The sequence below is a fragment of the Bos indicus genome, chromosome 9 (assembly GCF_029378745.1).
Source record: "Bos indicus isolate NIAB-ARS_2022 breed Sahiwal x Tharparkar chromosome 9, NIAB-ARS_B.indTharparkar_mat_pri_1.0, whole genome shotgun sequence".
Lineage (NCBI taxonomy): Eukaryota > Metazoa > Chordata > Mammalia > Artiodactyla > Bovidae > Bos > Bos indicus.
The window spans coordinates 11,698,974-11,721,667 of record NC_091768.1 but is presented as its reverse complement, the minus strand read 5'-3'; the positions used below and the strand labels follow the sequence as shown (position 1 = coordinate 11,721,667).

At 35.9% G+C, this 22,694-nt stretch overlaps 1 protein-coding gene across 37 annotated transcripts in view; it reads right to left on the bottom strand.

The window, feature by feature from the left end:
- The window catches only part of RIMS1 (regulating synaptic membrane exocytosis 1), a 606,383-nt gene that overhangs the window by 139,549 nt on the left and 444,140 nt on the right, over window positions 1-22,694 (bottom strand). For 9 of the 37 annotated variants that reach the window (XM_070795691.1, XM_070795693.1, XM_070795713.1 and 6 more), the window contains 5 exons: window positions 21,798-21,954; window positions 20,700-20,825; window positions 18,985-19,047; window positions 14,238-14,327; window positions 6,584-6,667 (listed from right to left, as the gene is read on the bottom strand). In XM_070795691.1, coding sequence (XP_070651792.1) covers window positions 6,584-6,667; window positions 14,238-14,327; window positions 18,985-19,047; window positions 20,700-20,825; window positions 21,798-21,954 — 520 coding nt within the window. The remainder of the gene's footprint in view (window positions 1-6,583; window positions 6,668-14,237; window positions 14,328-18,984; window positions 19,048-20,699; window positions 20,826-21,797; window positions 21,955-22,694) is intronic. The other 28 variants (XM_070795698.1, XM_070795716.1, XM_070795703.1 and 25 more) reach the window with 5 other exon arrangements.

Genomic DNA, 22,694 nt, shown 5'->3' with positions numbered 1-22,694 from the left:
ATTAACAATATCAAATATCTACTAAGAACTTGCTGTCTTTTCTCATCTAAGCTCTCCCATCCAATGAAGGCATACTTCACTTTCATCCTTTTAAGAAGCAGCAGATTGAGGCTTGCAGGGGTGAAGTCAGTTGCTCTTACATGGACCTTGCCTGTCAAACCCACGACGTAAACTGAGAGTCTATAATCTCAGTATCTGGGAACATGTTGTATCTGTGGCACAAACGACACTGGATCGTGGTAGCTAAAAACACGGATCCCAGAGCCAAACTGAGTTTATTCCCCACCCTCTTTCTGAATGATGAAAGAATGATTTTAGCTGGGTGATTTTAGTCAATTTACTCAAACTCTATGTGCCTCAGGTTTCTTCTACTTGCAAAGTGGCAAAAATACTATCACCTCACAGATTTGCTAACTCTGCTGCTACTGCTGCTAAGTCGCTTCAGTCGTGTCCGACTCTGTGCGATCCCATGGACTGTAGCTTACCAGGCTTCTCCGTCCAGGGGATTCTCTGGGCAAGAACACTGGAGTGGGTTGCCATTTCCTTCTCCAATGCATGAAAGTGGAAAGTGAAAGTGAAGTCGCTCAGTCGTGTCTGACTCTTAGCGACCCCATGGACTGCAGCCTACCAGGCCCCTCAATCCATGGGATTTTCTGGGCAACAGTACTGGAGTGGGGTGCCATTGCCTTCTCCCTTGCTAACTCTAAATATGTCAATATTACTATTTGTATTATAGTATTTGTAGTATGACACAGAATAAGCATTTTAGTTTTAGCATTACTTAGAATAGCAAGAGATCAATGCTATAAAAGTCTTATTTAAAATGATAATAATTATGTATTTGTTTCCCTAAAGTAAAAACTCTTACTCATCTATAAGCATTATCAACCTCAGAGTCAGTGCCCCATAACTAGATGATAAATATTCACACAGAGGTTCATGTGTCTAACTTGTGTTTTTGCTTTTGTTTTTAACCCTCTATTTAAGGATGCCCCTTTTTTCTCTTCAAATGCTACAGACAATTACACTATTGAAGATTCTTCTAAAGATTTCTACAAAGGATATGTCCTTATAATTTTTCTAACCACTTAAAAGAATCCTGGAGTTAAGTAAAAATGGCATACACTTTATTGTAATAATTCAGTGTAAAGCAAGAATAGAGAAGAAAATAGAAAATTCTACTGTCTTTTCTCTGAATATATTGTACATTGTAAAGACAGATTTTTCTTGGAATAGTTTTGTGATGTGTAAACGTGCTTGTGCTCAGTCGCTCAGTCTTGTCTGACTCTTTGCAACCCCATGGACTGTAGCTTGTGAGGTTCCTCTGTTCATGGAATTTCCCAGGCAAGGATACTGGAATGGGTTGCCATTTCCTACTCCAGGGAATCTTCCCGACCCAAGGATTGAACCCACATCTCCTTCATTGGAAGGCAGATTCTTTACCACTAGTGCCACCCGGGTTAAAACCATCAATTTATATTCATGTACTGTTTTCCTGAAACTACTGGCCACAGAATCATAAAAAAGGATCACAGTGAAAAGAAATACCTTCTACCTTACACCATTCTTTCCTAAGCTCTTTATGGGCAGGTATTGTGTCTGTAACATCAACACCCAGCACATAGTAGCTTCTCATTAAATATATGTTGAATAAATAAGTGGTTTAAAAAGTAGTATTTTGAGTATGCTACTGGAATTTAAGAGTCTAAAAGATTATAACAAGTAAAAACCTAACTAGGACTATACATTCAGCTTATATCAATCAATTTAGACATACATTGTTTTCTGATCATCAGTATAACATAAAATACCATATATAAGAAACGCATTCTGGTTACTGCCTTAGGCATAAAGAAGAGTTATCACTACTGGCCCAACGCATGTTCATCATGATGCAACCAGGCAGCATGGACTCAGTTTAGGGTCTTAAGCCATGTCAGAATTCAGCTAATCCATCTACACCCACCTAAATCTACAGAAAGGGAAATGAGTCCCAGGAAGGTTGAGTGACTAGTTGAGAGAAATACAGGCCACAGTCAATTGGTGAGGACACTGCTATCATGGCCCACGATCCTGCCCTTCTGCCATCCAGCAACTCTGAATGATTTGATATTCATTGAAGGGATACCTCAACAAAATCAAATAAAAACAGTGATAGCATTTCCATCATGTCTTAGCTATTTTGGGTTCTAACATGCATTTTGTTACATTAAAATTTTTAATGATCTTTTATTATTCTTAAAGAATGTTTCTCTGGTTTAGGTATGCAAGAATCAGAAAATCCTCAGTTTTGTTTTTTTTTTTCTTAATCACAACTTATAGCTGTACGATTTTGTGCCCAGTTCTTTAAAAGCTATAAAGGTCTATTCAAATATGTTATAACAACAATTATCACATCATTAAGTGGAAGCGAGAGAAATAATCATAAGAGTGGGGGTGTTCCTAACTAAAGTTAATTTTCTGGACGTCCTATTTTCAATTATCATTCTCTATTAGATTAAGTGTGAAGATTCATAAAATGTACTAATGAAATGCAAGGCAATTGTTAAAAATCTGTCTTTGTGATATTTTCCTTTCCTCATCAATAACTAGGCTCAATTAGAACAATTCCCTGAAGACACTGATAAACACTACTTTTCTAAAGATACTAAAATTCTATTAAAGTGAAAAATTAACATGTTAATAAAATGAAAATATAATATGTTCTGCTTTGGGGAGTAATAAGTTCTACCACATAATGTTTTAATTATAATTAACACTGATGTCATAAGAATATTTCTGTATATATTCTGGTTGATTCTCCAGATGGTCTGATGTGAAATGCAAATCTTCATCATCATGTTGTTTCCTCATAATTTTGGGAAGAAAATATTAAATTTAGATTAAGAATCTACTTAAGCAATGTTCATGTGCAGTAAAGATGGATGCATACAATTTAGATACATTTACCCTTTTGCTTATTATTGATATTTATGTATATGACTACAGCCATTAAAAAGACTAAGTATTTTAGTATATGAGTATATTTCATTCCTTTAAATAAAGGACATTTTTGCAAAGCATAGATAGTAAGTATTATGAAGCAAACAAAAATGACTAGTAATATACTGAATTTACAAGTGGTTCTATATTAACTCTGCACCTACACTGCAAAAGTATGAATTCTGGAAGTGGAAAAGTGGATAATTTCTTTATCCTAGAAATATTTCCAGTGGAGAAAGAAGATCCATCCACTTCGAATAAGAGGAACCACATGATATTTTTGGTTAAAAATTCCTTGGCAAGTAGCTGCTTCCAAGTTGCAAGTGTGGGCAACTACAGAAATCTGGTTACTTGCAAAAGAAATTAGAACTAGAACAGCAGAGTAATTCAAGAATTAATCTTTAACACAGTGGGATACTTTACTTTTTCTAATAATTAAAATCGCAAAAAATAGTGTTATTCCATTCATATTTCCCATTTTATCAAAGTCACATCAATAAACTGCATCTTTAAAAATATCATGTACAAAAATATGTACACGCATGCAAAAATATTTTTAATCAGAACATTAGAGTCAGTACCTTCAAGCTAGTGAAGCATTAAAATACATCTTAAAACGTACTAAAAAAGAAAATATTCTATCAATTCACATTTATTAGAATGGTCACTATCAATTTTTAATGTATTTAAAAAGAATATATGTATCTTCCTGAAAAAACATTTACCAAAAAGTAATTTAGATGATAGTAATAATGATAGTAATTTATACTCGCCTTTCACATTTAAAGATGACTGATTCAACTGTGAGTACTGAACTCAGAAACTTGACGATTTAGGGTTCTATTAAAATACGTTTTTTCTAACTTGCTATTCATAAATTTTGGTTAAATATGCAGCCATAAGTAGCTCTGAATTTATAAGAGAATTATGTATACACAGGTTCATAAAAGCTACTATTTATATATTAAAATAATGCCATTTACAAAGAAATACTTTGTTATTGGAAAGGTGATTCTTAGAAGTTTCAATATTTTTAGTAATAAAACTACAAGAAAATGTACACTAAACTTTACGGTAAAAAAAAAAAGCTAGGGCTACAGATTTACGTATTTTTTCCTCATCATTGTTTTAAAAAAATCCTACAACTTCTAGGAAATTTTTTTGATCTAGATAAACATATTCCATGTTAATTCCAAATAAAGCTATTGTACCACTTGAAATGACATCAATATTTTTTACTGTTGAAATTAAAATTATGGAGAAATGGTACATTAAAAATTTTGTGTGTGTGTACATGCGTTATGTGAAACAAGACAGCAAATCAATGCTTTCTAACTCACGAGCAAGCTCTCTTAATCAAATATTTACCTCTTGTATTACTATACTGTTTTCAAAATAATCAAGTATGCAGGACATCCAATGGCTGATAACATAAACTGTCACTGATTTTAGAATATTTTTTTAAAGTTACCCACTTCCTAGTGCAAAATTTATCTGATGGCAAATTCTTATGAACATTCACTATCTCCAAATCTGATGCCATGTTCACTTAATTTGCAAATTTTTCTAAATTAGTAAATAAAGCTTATAAGAGGTAAAAAGGAAAGCAAGTATTAAGTGTTTGCTCAGGTTACCAATGGATTTTTTTTTTCTACATCAGCTGATACAGTAATTTCTCTCTAATTTTTATGGGCACTTGTTACTCATATTTTAATAAAAGTATATTTTAAATACTATAAATAACATTCTGTTCCCTACAGTAATAAATCATAGGATCAAGCCATTTAAAATGTATTTCCCTTTGTTGAACCCAGAACTTACTTACAAATAAATTATAATAACAAGTAAAATGTATACTCAGAATTACTTATTAGGAATAAATTATTACTTATTAGTAAGAGTTTCATTTAATAATCTTATCTAAAAGGACTATTTCTGCTTCTAAAATCTACCTTTACAATGATATATACAATCTACTAAATCAAATGTCAGAGTTAATTCAGGTTATTAAAAAACAACTAATTTTCAACTAATCCTCATCTCACATAATGTTAAGAACTGAAATTATTACTTGGATTTCCATGTTGCTTATTCTAAACCCAGTTAAACTTATGTTTATATTCATTACAAAGAGCATCATACTTAATCGTCTTATACTCTGGCAGGCATTATATAAAATGAAACCCAGAACAGCCTTTCATAAAAGGAAATTTTATTTCCTTGGTGTCCATGACAGTTTTTATTAAACACTGCTGTGATTCTAGCCATTAGAACAGTGCACATAAATAAACACACAATTAATATTTGTTGAATGGATGAGTAGCACTGTGGATGCACATTTTAAATTTTAATATACATTATTATTTTATATTTTTATTCAAAAAGACTTTATGTTTATAATAATGTTTAGATTGGAAATTTTACTAATGTTTCTAGTCTGATTTCTATTATCCTAGAAATCAGACAGCAGTAGAAAACATTAGATTTACATTTCAAATATGTAAGTCATATTAAGGTCTTAAAGATTTAAGCATAATAACATATTTGAAAAACTTCCATAAATATCATCTTGGGGTCCAACATTTGTAAGATGACTTACTCATTTTTTTCTGAGTGATGATGTTTAGTTTTTCTTTCAAATTGTAATCCTGACGATATCTTGACAATTTACAGATACAGAAAATAAATCATATCACTCTTAACTAAAGGTACAATTACTTTACTATATACACACATACTAAAAGATAAATTAATAAAAACCTGTGTGCTGGCATGACTCCATATCTGAGATACTCCATCTGCTTATCTGCTTAATAAATGTTACCCGTGTGTTGACTGAATTTCTGCTTCACCCGAAGCAAAACAACCAAAACGCCCGAAGCCTTTCATGGCCAGTTGGGAGAAGATATGCGCTATGTATAACAACTATCACAAAATAGGAGAACGGGGCCAACTCTTAATACAGCCCAGAAGGAAAACAAAGCAAGGGAAAAACACACTTCGGCACTTACGACATCACAGCACGGAGTGGGTTCAAAGCACTGATGTTATTTTCAAAAACCTACCTTGATGACTGACCCTAGCCCTTGACAATATTTGGCTTAAAAACACAATATTCATAAAACAGGTAAGAACCAGGTATTCTACTTTAAATCAGGGAATATATCTAAAAGCCTAAACTTCATCATTGACAAAACAAGATGGTGAAGATCAAACCATCAATCAGGACCACAAAAAGAATAGGCTCTGTGATAGTCTTTAAAATATCTTAAAGCACCTGAGAATTTTAGTAAAGTGTAAACAAAAGCAATAGTTAAATATGTTTCTAGAAAATTGAAACCCTGAAATAAATGCTCATTAAAAGAAAATTCTCCCACTGGACCCAACATTCTTTCTTGGAACCACGCCCTGTGCATACAACTTTCATTTCAGAAAATATTCTGAGGTGCTTCATCAGAGGTGGACGCATTCAGTTTTGGAATCTCCACCTCTTGGGCTCTGCCCCCCTGAAAGAAAGGCGCAGTAACCACACGCGTCTGGCTACCCTCCACCTGATGGCCTGGCAGCCTCTGGAAGCCACTTGTCTGGGAGGAGGAAGTACCTGTCATTCTCCGGAGATGCATGCTGGATTTGAATCCTGGGGCTAGGAGGTCGTCTCCTATCTAGGGAGGGGGACCATCTACCCCTGTTTGCCCAATGAACAAGACAGGAAAAAACAGGACATTTAGTAACTCCTAAAGTAAAAGAATATATGGAACAAGAGGACTGGAAAAGCACCCCAGAAAGGCAAAGTGTAGACTTTTTGCTTCATAATGTATTCTTCAGTTTTACAAGCCTTGGAAAGATAAATGATAATGCTGTAAGGAAAGAAAACTGGTAGCCTTATATGTGAATAGGGAAACTCATTTGGGAAGATGTCTAAAATATAGTAAGTGTATTTTTTTTTTCTTTTCAATGTGGTTGTGTGTGTTTGCCTATCTATAGACACATATCTCTATATATGTATGAGATATATATATGTATATGTATGTACATATAATTTTACATATATGTATATAAAACTTTATAAGTATGCATGGTTAAGAATCTAGCAGATGTTGAACAAAATAGATTTAAGAAGCTGCCAATGCTTACTTGATACAAGGTCTTGAAATTACTGGATTAAAGTGGCAAAGATGAGGTATGTACATTTGATACAAGGCAGAAGAAATAAATGTACTCTCTAGTGTAGAAACAATGACACGAAGAAATAACTCACAGAAATGCTACTAGTGACATCTACATAAGTTTCCTTGGCGAAAACTGAGGGTTAATAATTGAAATTAAAATATTGTGAACAAAATCCACTGATGTATAGAAGTGGGAAATGCAGATAAATGCCACAGTAAAATAGCATTACCTTTAAAATAGTCTGCTAATCTTAACTTGCAAAAGGATCTATCAGTGAGCTACATAGTTGTTTTCTTATTTCAGCATTTAGAAGAATACTAATTTTTTATGATTAACAATCAAATGAACTTTCAAAACTTGGTTCATTTTTTTGTTAAGCTATCTTGATATTAAGTCTGTGTAACTACAAATTACAAAAATCTGGGCAAATACTGAAAAGAGGCAGTAAGGGACTAAACAGCCCTATTTTGGAAATTTTAATGTATTAGATATGCACATTGCAAGCAGGATAATTTCTCTGCATACTGGCTTCCTCATATGTAACAAAGAATCACTGAATGATGTTTAAGGCTCATCTAACCATAAGATTTTATAACAATCCAAAGAAGATCAGTCGTAATATCTTTTAAAAGCCATCTTTCCTTGCCGTTAATAGCTTGGCTTCCTGGATTTATCAATCTGCACAAAAGCAGCAGAGGGCTACAGACATGACCAGGGTAGCCTTGGTCAGCAGGCTCTCATCTCTGAGAGCCCCCAGGAAACCTGTTCATCATCTCTCAGCTTTGGATGGATTCAAGGAGGGCTGTGCGCAATCGGTACAGCAAGTAGAGATACTCAGTAGCAGAATTTGGGCACAAGACAAAATTGTGTGGCATGTCCTCTGTAATGTGTTACACGTTTGTGAAGGCAAAAATAAAGTTGCATTCAAGTGAGTTAATTATTTTAAATGATTTAAATAGCTGGTCAATTCAGTTGGAATGCTTGAAAAAATATCTTTTCACTGACTTTTGCTCTGCAGACACAATAAAGAAAAATATTTCTAAAGTTTTTAAAGAGAATTACAGCTATAGTGTTTTCTACATGAAATTGTACTCAGTCATGAGAAAGCTTAAGGTGTTCTTTGAAAATACACATATAGAGTCATTATGATTTTCTTTGAACAGTTGTGAAGGAATAAATAGTATTCACTCAACAGGATTATGAATAACCTTGCTTCCTGAGGCAAAATTCCAGTCCTTGTGTTTATTTAAGTGCAAAAATTAAAGAAAATGCTATAATTATGAAACATGCAAGGAAAGCCATGAAGAAGAGAGACGTACATTTAGAAGCAAGCCACAGTGAATGCAAGCTATTAAAAGGGAAATTCTGAAGAAACATTTAGCATCATACATTTATATCTGTACACTCAAAGTCCTTCTGAATATGCTGATATGTAGTCCCAGTAAAAGCAAGGTTTGCTTTTCCCTTGTATCTTGGATATGATAAGAGCAAGATCAACTTATACCTATTTTTTCCCCCAAAGATCAGAGATTACCTAAGTTTTAATAACATATATTTATGAGCATTACATATACTAATGTTTTATATGTTTTTAAAATGTGTGCAACTTCTTTCTCTGTTCCTACTGTCAAACAGATGAAGAGGATCAAAGTTTGAATCTTTATTCGTTATTACTGAATGAAACACCTTCCACATGCATTTTCATGCTAGAAGTGAAAAAGGCATGCTACGCTGGGGGCATTCATTGCAAATCTGAACTACAACAGCTGCTTCTTTATTTCTCCTTCCAAATCATCTTGCCTGCAAGTTACGTTAATAATGCTTTAATCTCAGATACTTTAAACTCATTAATTCAGGAAGTCTGTTTACTGAGAGCTCATCCTTTTCACTGGCCTCAGAACAGGGGGCAAAGGTCCCTCTGATGGCTGTGGGACTGAAGGAACAGGCTGCAGAGGAGGTCCCTAAATAAGGGTCTACAAAGTTTTGTTTGGCTTTGTTTTGGCAGTGATATCAACTATGCACAGCACAGAATAAATAATGAATAAATATTTGCAAATATTTAAGTAGATAATAAAGAGGATAAGATTTGAGGTTTGGGGGTAATACTAGTAAGAAATGAGAAACTAAACTGAGAAATCGATAGTGGTGAGGCAATACAAGGACTTAGAACTGACTGTCCTCAGCAAGCAATCAAATGGTTCTTATCTTGGGGCTTTTCCCTACCATGGATATACCTTAAGCCAAATGCATGTGTATTTAAATGTGTAACTAGTATTTATGCTTGCATGTGTACACAGCTTTCAGTGGTGCACAACTCTTGGCAGGGCTCCTTTAATTACCCGAAAGAGAAAGTTTTTAGAAATGCAAATCCTTCATTCCATAAGCAGCACACATAAAAAGTATCTGTGAAGTTCTGTAATATTAGAAACCAAACCTGACCAAAGGAGAGAATTGATTACATTTATTTTTATGGTCTATTCCCATTATTCATGGAGTTCTTTAAAACATTTTCCCCAATACTATTTAAAATTAAAATTAATATAGGTACTTACATTTTGGAATAAGGTTTATCTATTTCAATTCAAGTTAACAGTTGCTAAGTTTTAGGCAGGAACTTCTTTATCTTAGGCCTCGTGTTTTCACATGGAGGGAAATTCTTTCAAGTCCTGCCTTGGGTGTCTGTCCACCACAAGGAGGGAGTAGGGAAGACTTTGTGGTAAAGAATCAGGCACAGATTACTTAGCCCTCTCTGATTTCCTCTTTCCAAATCAGTCTGACTGCAAAACAGCAGCCTCTTGCTGAGCCATCAGGAAGCTTACGGCCTGAAGTCTGGCTCCTGAACTTGCTCACTGTATCTATGGTGATGACTACATCTCCCACCTTGCAGTTCCTGGGTCTAGTTCACAACTGGACACAGACTTCGGAGCAGAAAATAGGGAGTGTTTTTTAAGTGCCCTCAAATCCCCAAACTGAGCATTTACTAAGTAAAAATAATAATAATAATGCTATTGCAACAAACAGCAAGCACAAACCGGATACGATCCCTGCCCTCCAGGAGGAAAATCCAGTAAAAGGAAAAAAATACTTGCCTAAGTGAAACAGAAAGTATGCAATACTATGTGAATCCAGAAAACAGCATCGATAACTCTGCTTGGCAGAGAAAGGGAAGTGGGAGGGAGGTTAGGAGAAGTTCTACAGGAGATATGGTTATTTGACCCCCTTTTTGAAAAATGAGGATAAAAACAAAAAGAAAAGAGTATTTTAATTGTAACGGAAAGACAACTTCATACGAAAACTAACAGAATGATTAGTAGAGCTTATGAGAAATTTAGGGGGCAAGAATGACACTGGAAGTGGAGGAGGACTTTGGTGTAATCTGTTTTGAAGATTCTTGAAGGAGAATTGATAGGACTTTCTGTTTTACTCAATGAGACAAAGGAGCAGGAGACGTATTTCCAGATTATGTGGATGGTTACATGTCAAATTTGTCAAAGCACGGGGACATGTCAGAAAACAAAGCATTTTGCTGTCAAGGGGTGTGAGGGGAGACAGTGAATTTGATGCCTGCAGGGTCTGCCAATCACTGAGGAACTTAGGCATTTTCAGGGGAAGGTCTGGCCTGACCAGCTCCAGTGGACTGTGGTCCTCATATGTATTAGTGTGAAAACTTTTGATAGACATTGAATTTCAGAGATGGGATGGGTGAGCAACAGAGGAAAGGTGAGAGGGAGACCGGGGGAAAAGAAGCCTGTAAAGGAGACTGACTTGACACGGAGGTGTTAGGGAATTTGTAGAGTGTGCTTGAGAAAGGAAAGATTCTAGAGGCAGCAGTGACTGTAAGATGTTGTAAAATGCTGCTGTGCCGGTAGAGGCCAAGGTAACCCATGGCAGGGTTTTAGCAAAGTGGCGGGACTGCAGAACTTTCTGGAAGGTACAAAAAAGAGGTGGCAAGTATAGACTACTCTCTGATGGACTTTAGCAAGGCTACGGTTTCTTCAAAAGGTCTAAGAAGAAGATAAAACATCCAAGAAAAGGATTCATTCTCCAGTGGCTCTAAAAATCAGTGTTTCCAGATACATAAGCGACATTCTGTTTGAAAATCTGGGAAAGGAAAGGCTAGGAGCAGACATGTAACTCACTCCTTTGAAATCAGGTACAAGGGGGAAGTGATGACCTCAAGCTGACCTTGACACAGAGAAAGGAAAGTACAGTGACTTTGACTGGATCTCCTTGTAAACATGCAGTGGTATTTGCTAGAGAAGAGATGAAAGCAAGCCATTTCTATTAGACATTTTCAGTTGGGTATAACCAGTCTTTCGGGTTATCTTTCATTGTAAATGAACCTCAAATTTCTTGACTTATGAGCCATGACTGTATGGGGCTAAGGGTAATATGTATTTTTTCTAGTTATGTAATCCTCAGAATACATAACAGAGGTGCTCAAATATGGAAATGACCTCCTTTGAAAACAGGATTTCCATTGGCTTATATGGAAATTTATTTCTTAACCTGGGCCAAACCATTCTCCTAAGGAATACAAGGTCATTCTGACAGTCTGGGGGTAGTTCAGGAGAAGAACATGCTAATTGTACCTGCTGCTCCTGTATCTTGGAATCGTTAGGGATGTGTGACAGTGAGTGTTGACTCAGCTTTAAGAAGTTCATGCTTTGTACTAACACAGAACTTCCTTTGCTCCCAAGCTTAGTGAGGAAACTTCAGAAAGCCTCCTAAGTAGGTAGAACACCATAGAAATGGTCATCGAGATGGTTGAGAATCAGCAAACTGCTTCACCTCAAGAGGTGATAAAGCTATGGAAATGTGGTGCTATCTCAAGAAAATGAAATTATATTTCTAACAACTTTTCTCTAACATTGTGCCTACTACGTACGTATCAGGCATTAACCAGCTCTCTGCTCCATCACAAGAGCTAAGTAATCTGGAAACCCGGGAAGCCTCCCCAGTGTTTTCACGTCCCATCTGTGGATGGACAAGTGCATCTTCCAAAAAGCACAAAGCCCCCACTGCTGGCCCTGTTCTGTCCTGTCTTGAAGCTGTTCAGGGGTCTGAGCATGCATGAGCAGCATCTTCCACACCAAAATGCATCTATAATGTCTGCAAACTTCCTGATGAAAACTCTTCTCATTTTAGTTTCTTCTTGACAAGAAACTGACCCCAATAAATTAAAGATCATTAGTAATACTGATTCTTGAATTCTCGCCCCTTTTTCATTTTAATGGGAAACTTCTCTCTTTTTTTCAACACATAGAGTGAACATGAGTTTCATGCATCTTTTATCTTCTTCCATCAAAATTAAATATCACAAGTGAGTGTACTCAGACTTAACTATGGCCTGTAAAATAACTGTGGCTGGATTATCTGCCTACAGGTTGGCCTGTTCTAAGGGTATTATCCGAGAGATTAAATTCAGCAGCACAAGGGTTTGTGAATTCTATAGCTTCAGAGCAACAAGAGAACACGTGCTAGACAGGATTCAACAAAAGAATGACATGTCACTGTCCAATGCAGTGGCCACAGAGCACTGTGAAAAAGGGAAAGCCGAATGTCTCACTAGCAGTTTTTAATTGATTATATGTTAAAATGATAACAGTTCACATACATACTAAAGTACTAATTTTACATCTTTAAGATGGCAAGCAGAAAATTTTAAATTATGCTTGTGACTCAAATCTTCTAAATTAGAACTAATACAGATGATATTTAAGATGTTTGGGTGGTGTTTTGTCATCAGAAGTTTCCACTGACTCATTCTACCCTTGATTTAACACCAACTCTAAACATATAAGGAAATAACAGTAAGTGAATAATATAAAATATTTTTCTTGTTACTCTTGTAATTGGGGGAGGGGAATATAAAACAAATGCGAACAGTGAAACAATTTCAATTGTGCTTTTAGAAGAGCCCATAGTCATTTCAACTAAAATCTCTCTTATAAATGTAAAAAAAATACAAAACATAAGTTAGATTCCATTGTTTTCTAACATAAATTTTGCCAATACAAAATAATACAAAATTCAAAAGCAGATTTTTTTTAGAATAATCTTATGAAGACATTGAAAATGAATATTTGAAATTGAATATGTCTACCTGAACCTATTAGTCAATTCTAGAAATAAATGTTTCATAAACAAATGAATAGAATCAAACTATAAAGATTGCTAGAGCAAAGCTTTAAATAGCCTCAAAAGAAGAGGAAAAGTGGGTTACATTAACAGAATGAAACATTTTTATTCAGGATTCGTGATGAGGTAGTATCTTATCTCCAGTGAATGACTTCCAATTGAAGAGAGATAACATTTATAATGAACACTATCAAGTATAACCAAGTTTACTGGAATAGAAAATTCCACTGAAAAATTAGCTGCTCACATAGGCGACAGGTTAACATGTGATCACTGAATACCTTTAAATTAAAATCAGACTTATTCATTGATCAGTTAAAAGCATTAAGCAAAATTATGTATGTGTGTATATAATGTGCATTTATTTTTGTAAAGCATCAGGAAATCCATGATAAACATACCACATTTTGTTGTCAAAACATAACTTAATAACAACATGATCTATATCAAAGAGAAAGTTGATTTAATGAGTGAATGTAGATGCACAAAGGAAGTACTCTATCTAAATAAGACTCTTGTTTTTGAGCTTACAGAAGATTGTTGTTGAACCTACAGAACTATTTATCAGCAGATCTACCACGTGATTTTCTCCTTCAAATAACTCCCTGTCCCCATAACCATATCAGCGTACTGAAGGCTCCCTGAGTAGACGTAAAGAAAACCACAGAAAGGCAACAAAAGGGAAAAGCAGCAGCCAGAAGCAGTTACAAATCACATCACGCCATTCGCAACGACACGCACGGAAATATGTGTATGTGTGCCCTCGGGCTCCCCCACGTACACATATGTCTCTGCATGGACTTGGACGGGAGGGAGGGGAGAGGCAGACAGTCGGCGGGTGAACATGGATGAGCAACCTGTGAAGCTCCGTGACACGAAACACAGTGATGGGAAAAAGGTGACTGTACAAAATGATAGGAGAGTAAGAAAGTCTTACTGTATACCTTTCTCGTTCTGGTGAATGCAAACTAGCATCTGGTCTCAAGCAGTTGGTACTAGCACTCCTCGCCCTGTCAAGGGAGGGCTGCAGGTCACTAGTGCCAGTGCATTGCGTCCAGGGTGGAGGAGGAGGACAGAGAAAACAGAGAGAGGAAGACCGGTTAGCGAGGAACCCATCCAGGCCTGCCCCTGTACACAGAGTGCAGAATCGCTGCGCCGCGTTCTAAGGGCTGAGCACCGACAGGACGGCCATGCACAGTTTTGTTTAGAAAGTGACACTAAACAAATATTATGCTCGAATTGCTTTGCATAATTTTTAAAAGGGTCTCAGACGGAAATAAATAAGACTAAGTCACACCTACTCATGAAAAAAACTGGATACAGAAAGCACTGAAACGAAATGCCTAACACTCCGTTACCAAGGACAGATGCCACACCAAAACAAAATGAAGGACAGCAGAGGAGGAAAATTTTACAACTCAGCTACTCTGGATCAAACACTAGACAGGGGAGGTGGAAGGTATGACGTCCAAACGTCCTTACCCAACCAGAATCTCATCAGTAAACCTCAGTGCTCTCGAGTGAAAACATTCATGGTGAAGGGTTTGGGTTTTGGTACGTGCAGGCAGAATTGAGCTCCACAAAGTAAAATTATCCAAAAATAAAATAAAATAAATTAATTCTCATAATTCAAATCAACAAGTAACATAGCAAAAAAAAAAAAAAAAGAAAAAAGATGACAATGACTAGAAATCTGACATTTGAGTATGTAGATTTCATTTAGAGAAGTAGTCTAGCATAAATTTTATAATTAAAATGATCTTATTTTTACTTTCAATTGATTTTTATTAGTTTTTCTACACTGTTGAGTTGTCTCTGCTGTACAGCAAAGTGAATCAGTATATATATATGTGTATTTACTCTTTATTAGATTCTTTTCCCATATAGGTATTGAGTGTTGACAGTATTGAGTAGAGCTCTCTGTGCTACACAGTAGGTCCTTATTAGTTGTCTATTTTTAAATACAGTACTGTGTATATATAGTGTTTTATTTGTCAGTCCCAGTCTCCCAGTTTATCCTCCCCCTTCCCTCCCTTAAAGTTATTTTTAGAAATCATTAGTGTTTCTCTGTGTATAATTAATTTTAAGAGGAAATGCTAGTGTTTTATTAGACTGTACATTTGCTATTTTTAGTAGGCTGGGGATTAGGGATTAGTTTATAACTGAGACTCACTGTTAGGACTCTTACCTGTAAATATCCCAGTGAGAACAGGTCTCTAATAAGGGCATCTTAGGCGGTAATGTTTTATAGTGCCTAACAAGATGTCTGGAACGTGGCAATGGAGACACGCAGAAAACAGAAAAATATATATGAAGTGAGTTTTATTAGAATACGAAATAAGAGGCCTAGAAAGCTAAAAAGATGAATCTTTTGTTTTTCTCAGAAGGACCACCTTGATTATTTGAAGGTAGGAATAGAACTATTAAGCATGGAATTACAGTCGTCTGTGTGCATAATTAAGATACTCTAAATTATAGTTCAAAAGCCTTAATTTGAAAAAGATCTGTAACCTATACTCTATCCAGTATCAGGCATGAAACTTACTATTTAACTCCTGATTTAATATTATACCTACTTCTTTGGAAATAACAACTCATAGTTAAAAAGCACTAACAAAATAATTCATGAAACTTGGGAATTAATATGACTAAAAGTTAATATTCTAATAAGAAGGAAAATGCTAACCAGTGTTTCAGGGAAAAGGCTGGTCATGGTACTGACCAGGCAGTAAAGCGGGGAAGATTAGGAGATGACAAAGCAGGGGCAAGTCCTTTCCACTTATTAGCTTTTGGATACAAACCCAGCAACAGGTAACAATCACTGGAAACTGGGTGAGATGGATATTAGCTGCAATCAGAATATTAATTCTGATTTGGCAGAACAAATGGCAGGAACAAGGCCCAATATCATCTGAATTCACTTAAAACCTATGAGGGCTTCTGGCTGTCTATAGGACAAATGAGTCCCAGTCAATTAATTTTTTTGATCATTTAAATTTAATAATATTTCTACAAATTTAACTATCAATTATGAAAATATATTGTCCATTTGGCTTACATTAAAGTTTGATAAATTGATAATGGATTAAACATTTGCTTAGGACATATTAAATATCAAACACCCCCTCCTCCCAGTTTATTCATGTTTATACTAATGGTTGAATCGGGAAATCTCTTAAAACATTGGTTTAAAATGTATTAAAGTACCACCTTCAAGCACCAGTCAAGGACACTTAAACTGAAGCAAATGATTCAGCTTATCTCACAAACAGTAGAATCTTCTTCTCAACTCCTAAACCTAAGGCAACTATCTTACGAAATAGATTGCCAAATACTTTTTCTAAGCAATTGGTTCAAAAATGATTTGGGGAGGAGTACACTGTAATTGGGGTCAGAAGAGAATGGAAACAATGAAAAATTGCACACAGTTTACAGAATGAAGGTCCACATTGACTTTGCCATTTACTGACTGTGAACCTGGGTGATTCAAGTCAAATCATCCAGCCTTTTTCTACATCTGTATCACGGGAGAAATAGTCTTTGATGGGGACGCTGTCTGTGAGCATTAAATGAAATAACAGGTACAAAGGATCTAGGACACAGTAAGGAAGCCAACGCATTTTCTGTACCACATGACTTTCTCAGGACATGCTCTATGAAAAGATTATTTGATATGACAATCATAGCAGGGGATGAATTAAACGATATGGGACAGATATCTGTAGCACACAAGTTTGGTATGGTTTGCATGTAAAATCTAGGCACTGATTTTAATTTGTAAAGTTTTCAAAATATGTTTGACTTGCAAACTCTTAAATTGTTTGAACTTTGTGCAAAACTAACTCCTTGTCAAATGTTTTTTTTGGGGGAAAAAAACCTAATTTAGTGGAAAACTTCAAATAGAACTGATTTTGAATCCTTGCTAAATTACATATCAAATAAAACTTTCTTAGCCTCTTTCCTCAACTGGGAAATGAAGATAATAATATTAATGTGATAGAACTTTGTCAGGATGATGAGAAAAAATACATTAATTAATTAGCACAGTTCTTCGTAGTCAATGAATGCTATTTTCCTTGTTTACTGAAAAGTAGTAAATCCACAGGTTTTATTCTTTAAAGTCCTATGTGAATATGACAGGCTGTATCTTGATGATAAAATTTTATAAAATGATGAAACTACTACTTTATTTTATTGAGCATATTATGACATTTTACCTTGAGAAATGAAATATAAGGGAAAGAAAAACCACATATTTAGTAATTCTATGTATATTATTGGTGTAAGAGTATTAAAAATACCCACACTTTGGTGCCTAATAAACATGAAGGCTGTTTTTTGCTTTTGTTTTATGGTTGGAGTCATGTCAACAGGAATATGAGAAAACTTTCTGAATCAGTAAAGAAATCATTCCTATTAAACTGTTTGTCAAGACAACTAATACTAAAGCTTGAGACTTCAGCATTATGAAGAATCTGAGTTGATTTTTCTAATAGTTATGATTTTACATGATTTATCCAGTTTGGAAGCAGAACTGACATTCCTCACTTTTCACTGTGGCACTGCACAGAGAGCCATTTTTATTTCGAGGCATGTTTTATACATGTAAAACGTTAGGGCTTACTTGTGTTAAGCACGTATTTGTGGTAAGCATATGTGCTTGTCATGGTCATGGCAGTGACCATGTTCACCACCTCAGCAGAAGCCCATGTCTTCAAAGACGCAATAAACCTGCCTGTGCAGGGGAGGATTTCCAGTACAGCTCTTTCATTCTCTTTCCTACCTACTCTTTACTGCCACAATATTTGAGTTTATCTGTGTGTTGGTTTGTTTGTTTTACTGAATTACTACTTCTTTCCTTTCTATTACTGACATACTGACATACTATTACCCACACTGACAATAAATATGCACAGATTATCCTGTAAGTAATCTGTAAGATGGTTTATCTGAGATATGAGATCTAAGAGATGTAATAAGATGAAAATAAAGCTCTAGGTTCCAATTTCGAGGATGGTATTATGCCCCTTTTGGTCTCATCTTTAAAAAGCCTTCATACCCTTATGTGCTTTCATGAGAATGTTTGTAGTGGAGCACTTCTGAACTGGTGGCAGCATGAAGGACTGGAGGGCTTGGAAGTTTACATGTCAAATATCCTCACTCTTTATCAAGATAGGAACTGAAGCTCAGCTATTAAAAATGAAAACGGTCAAGATTTTATTAAAATCAAACAAAGAAAACAATAGAATATGAAACACACAAAAATTAAAAAAAAAAAGGCTAAAACAAAGCTAACTTACAATGATGTAAACAGTAACACTGCCACGCACAGCTGATCAGATTTTTGTGCCTCGATGGGTGTATGTGGCAGGCCTGGGGACCCCTCACAGCGAGGTTATGGAATTTTAATTGCAGAAATCGGTTCCTTGGTTTTGGCAATGTGTAAACAGTTCTGCAGAGAGGCTCACTAGCCTCTGGATTTCGAATGTACAAACAGAAAAGCAGTCTTCCTGGATTAGAATTCAAATATATTGGAACCTTTTCCACAACCTCCATATATGACAAAACCAACTGAATACTGGCTAAATTGATTTTACGTATTTGTAATCATACCGCTGAGGGGGAGATGGAAGCAGAGTAGAATGGAAAGAGTCATCACACACAGTTACTTCACCAAATTCCTGTAGTTACCTGGTGGTGTGTAGGCATTCTGCACTTCGTCCTCGTTTTGCTCTGGGAAGCATGAGAAGCTCACTGCACAGACAGGATGGGTGGTGAGTGAAACAGATAGGTCATGAGGCATTAGATGACATGGGTTTTGCCAATGGTATGCCGATGACAACAGGAAAAGGGAAGAAACCAGATTGTCTGCACTAGCATATTTGCTTGAGAGTTCAAACAAAAATAAACATGACAGTATTTTTAAAAATTTAAACAATAAAGTGCAAACATTATGGTCAAAGTCCTAGCTGTTGCTGATTTGCTATTCTACTTCAAAATGATTTTATAGAGTATCAAGAAAAAACTTAATGGATCCCTTCCCATGTAAGACCCAGAAATCTATTTCCAATTCCAGACATTTGGTTATTTTAATAGCTTTTAAAAGCCCTATAAAATCTGGCTTTTCCACTTCTAATGGGAACTCTAGATCCTTTCATTTCTTTTTAGCAACTCAAAGCACAATGGATTTCTCAGCTTTTACAGCCACTAAAATGCAACATCTCATTTTCTGTTTTTCATTTTCTGACTAGGAAAATATTTGATTAGGAATGTTTATCTTAAAATTGATACTTTTTCTATACTCAAATTAATTTCATTCTATTGAACGCCCTGGTCTAGAAGTCCTTTTTTATCCCCTCGTTCACATAAATTTATGGTGGCCCTGGTGACTGGCAACAAAGGGACCCTCAGCTGACATCACTCCAGCCTGAGTAGCCTGGAACCCTACTCTGGAGAGCAGTGTTAAGTCCCAGTAAGTTCCATCACCCCATCCTGAAGGTCTTGGCCCCACTCCCTCTACGGCAGGGTGACAATTATGGAGCTAAAGGGCTATCTGTGAGTTCTGTGTCCTTGATTGCACAGCAAAAAACTGGCCACCGAGTACCACACTCCCTTCCTACCCCTCCCTAAAAACCGCTCCACTTCAAAAACCCAGAAGACATTATCCAACCAGCTGGGGACTCTAACAACTAAATCAAACCCTGAGCTAGTGGTCAAGCACATCCTACACGAAGAGGGTTGGCCAGAGGAGCAGGTCCTTGGAAATACAGAACGATGGAACCAGAACGCTGATTTTCAGTAACTGTAAGTAACAGGAAGTACCTTGTTCATAAATAAATGCAGAACTAAGTTTACATACACATCCATAGAAGAAAGAGTCCATTTCAACATTTTGTACTTTATAGACATTTTAGGTTACTACATTTTATGAAAAGTAGGTGTACTAAAAAAATATTACTATTGAAGTTCTCACAGATACTGTGAAAGTAACAGTCTTTCAGATGACCTGTACTTTTTTATTACAGAAAAAACATAATTTCGCAATTATACAAATAATATTCCTAAGACTGAAATACACAAAAAATAAAATATTTAAAAGTAGCTTATATAGTCTCCCTTCTGTAATTTAGTTATGTAAGTCAACAACAAACTGTATATTTAAAACTGGCTAAACATAAATTCTGATTTTGTAAAATAGTGCACATTTTATGACAATATACTATTAGTCAAATATTTCCTAGAGGTGCATTTCTATTAGAATATCTCAAAAGGCATTCCTTGGGAGAAGTTCAGTTTTGAAAGATGGAATTCTTTTACTGTCTTTTGTGCTCTGCTAAGATATCTATCATATATGAAAACATGGCAAAGAAAATGTATCATGTTGAGATCATAATGTGAAAAAATACCTGTCTTGTTCTGATAAACACTGACTGTCCACATCTCTGATTCTCTGATCAATTGGGCTTCGGGAGACATCACGGTGTCTGGTTGGAGAACGTGATCTTCTTGTTGGATGAATTTCATCTAAACTCCTAAAATGATTACAAAAAATTATATGTCTCAAAATACAACATTTTTCCCAAGCAGTCTGAGAGACTGACAGGAACGAACTGATAGTAATTGGCAAACAACTGACATGGCTTATAAACCTCTGGCCATATCCCCAAACACCTGTTTTAAAGGTATTTATTGTCTGTTGTTGCTTTGCCTGTGCTGTATTTCCCCAATCTCTTTTTGAACTACTATCAAAAAAGGACCATAGTTTTCATCTGCATACTTAAATAAAATTTCAGAACTGCATTTCAGGGTTAGGTGAAATACAGAAGGACATTCTTTATGGTTTATATGCTTTTCCAAACATTTACAGTGCTTCAAAGAGACAGCACCAAATTTCTTAAAAATACATTCTGCCTTTTAACCTTATTTTCTCTGCCACTTCTCTGTCCAAGCTAATTTATTATCCTACAATTTCTCCCAACAGGAGAGAAAAAAAAAAAAAGCAAAGAGAATATAAGACAGTTCTTAAAAAACTGTGCTTGTGACATTAACTTCTTCCACGCCCTGGGAGATGTGTTGAGATTAGAGAACAGAATGTTGCACAGGTTGGGTTACGAATAAGATGGCATTTTGCCCACACAGGGTTCTGAAAAATAACTGATTGACCAAACCGTTCTTTCATTGCCCTTAGAGTCTCCTATAAGTTTGCATGTTATGATAACAAAAATGTGCTGTCAGGGCTTCCCCGGTGGTTCACTGGTAAAGAATCTGCCTGCCAATGTAGGACGTGCAGGAGATGCGGGTTCGAATCCCTAGGTCAGGAAGATCCCCTGTAGGGATGAGGAAATGGCAACTCACTCCCATCTTCTTGCCTGGGAAATCCCATGGGCAGAGGAGCCTGGCGGGGTACAGTCCATGGGGCCTCCACGAGTCAACAGGACTGAGCACGCATGCACATAACGTAAAAAATGTCCCGTCAAGGATGCAAAGCCCTTCTCAAAGCCTACCTCTGTAATGGCACATTTGGTAAACGTGACCGTGGCCTCCCCTGATCATCGCCGCGATGAGGAGACACCGACCGTGAGCGGTGATGAGTTGTTCTCTGCTGCTCTGGCACGGTTAATGTTGAAGGTTTGCTTTCTCGAGTGCTAGACCTATAACCTACTGGTGAGAGTACACACGAAGAACAAGTCAATATTCTTCTATAATGTCAATGCTAATGTGGCGATGTCAAATTATACCCAAAGCAGCCACTGACCTATGGAGATAAGTGCCATGCAATCAGTATTATCAGGCTTATCTTCAAAACTACCAAGTACAGGTATGGAGTGTAACATACACATGCATGAGGACCAAGCAGAGTTTGGCTCGACTCAAAGGTTACCATGGAGATACTGACATGAATATGACAGATGATGCCTCAAAAATCATGATGAGTTGGGATACTGGCATAATTTAAAGAAAGAATTAGTGATTTTTTTTTTTTTCAGCAATACAAATCGAGGACTTGCCAGTGAACTGTTATTCATATACAAGTCAACGCTTAGAAATGTAGTGCCTTTTTAAATTGTGTTTTTTGATTTTTTCATCCAAATGACACTATATGTTATTTGGGTTTCAGATGGCTTCGATAATAAGAAAATAAAATCAATATCATACCAATTTTAATGATTAAAGAAGAGTAGCAGGTCTTCACTATTACAAATACTGATTGTGAATTTTGTGAACCACAGATAATACTGCAATTTTCAAATGAAAATATGGTATGGGTGGAGATGACTATGGAAATAACACAGAACAAATTAAACCTCCTAAAGAAATAATAATAAAATCTACCCTGGACATATGAAATTATTCCACAAATGTGCTATTAAGCTAAAGTAATTAAATTAATAGTTCAAATT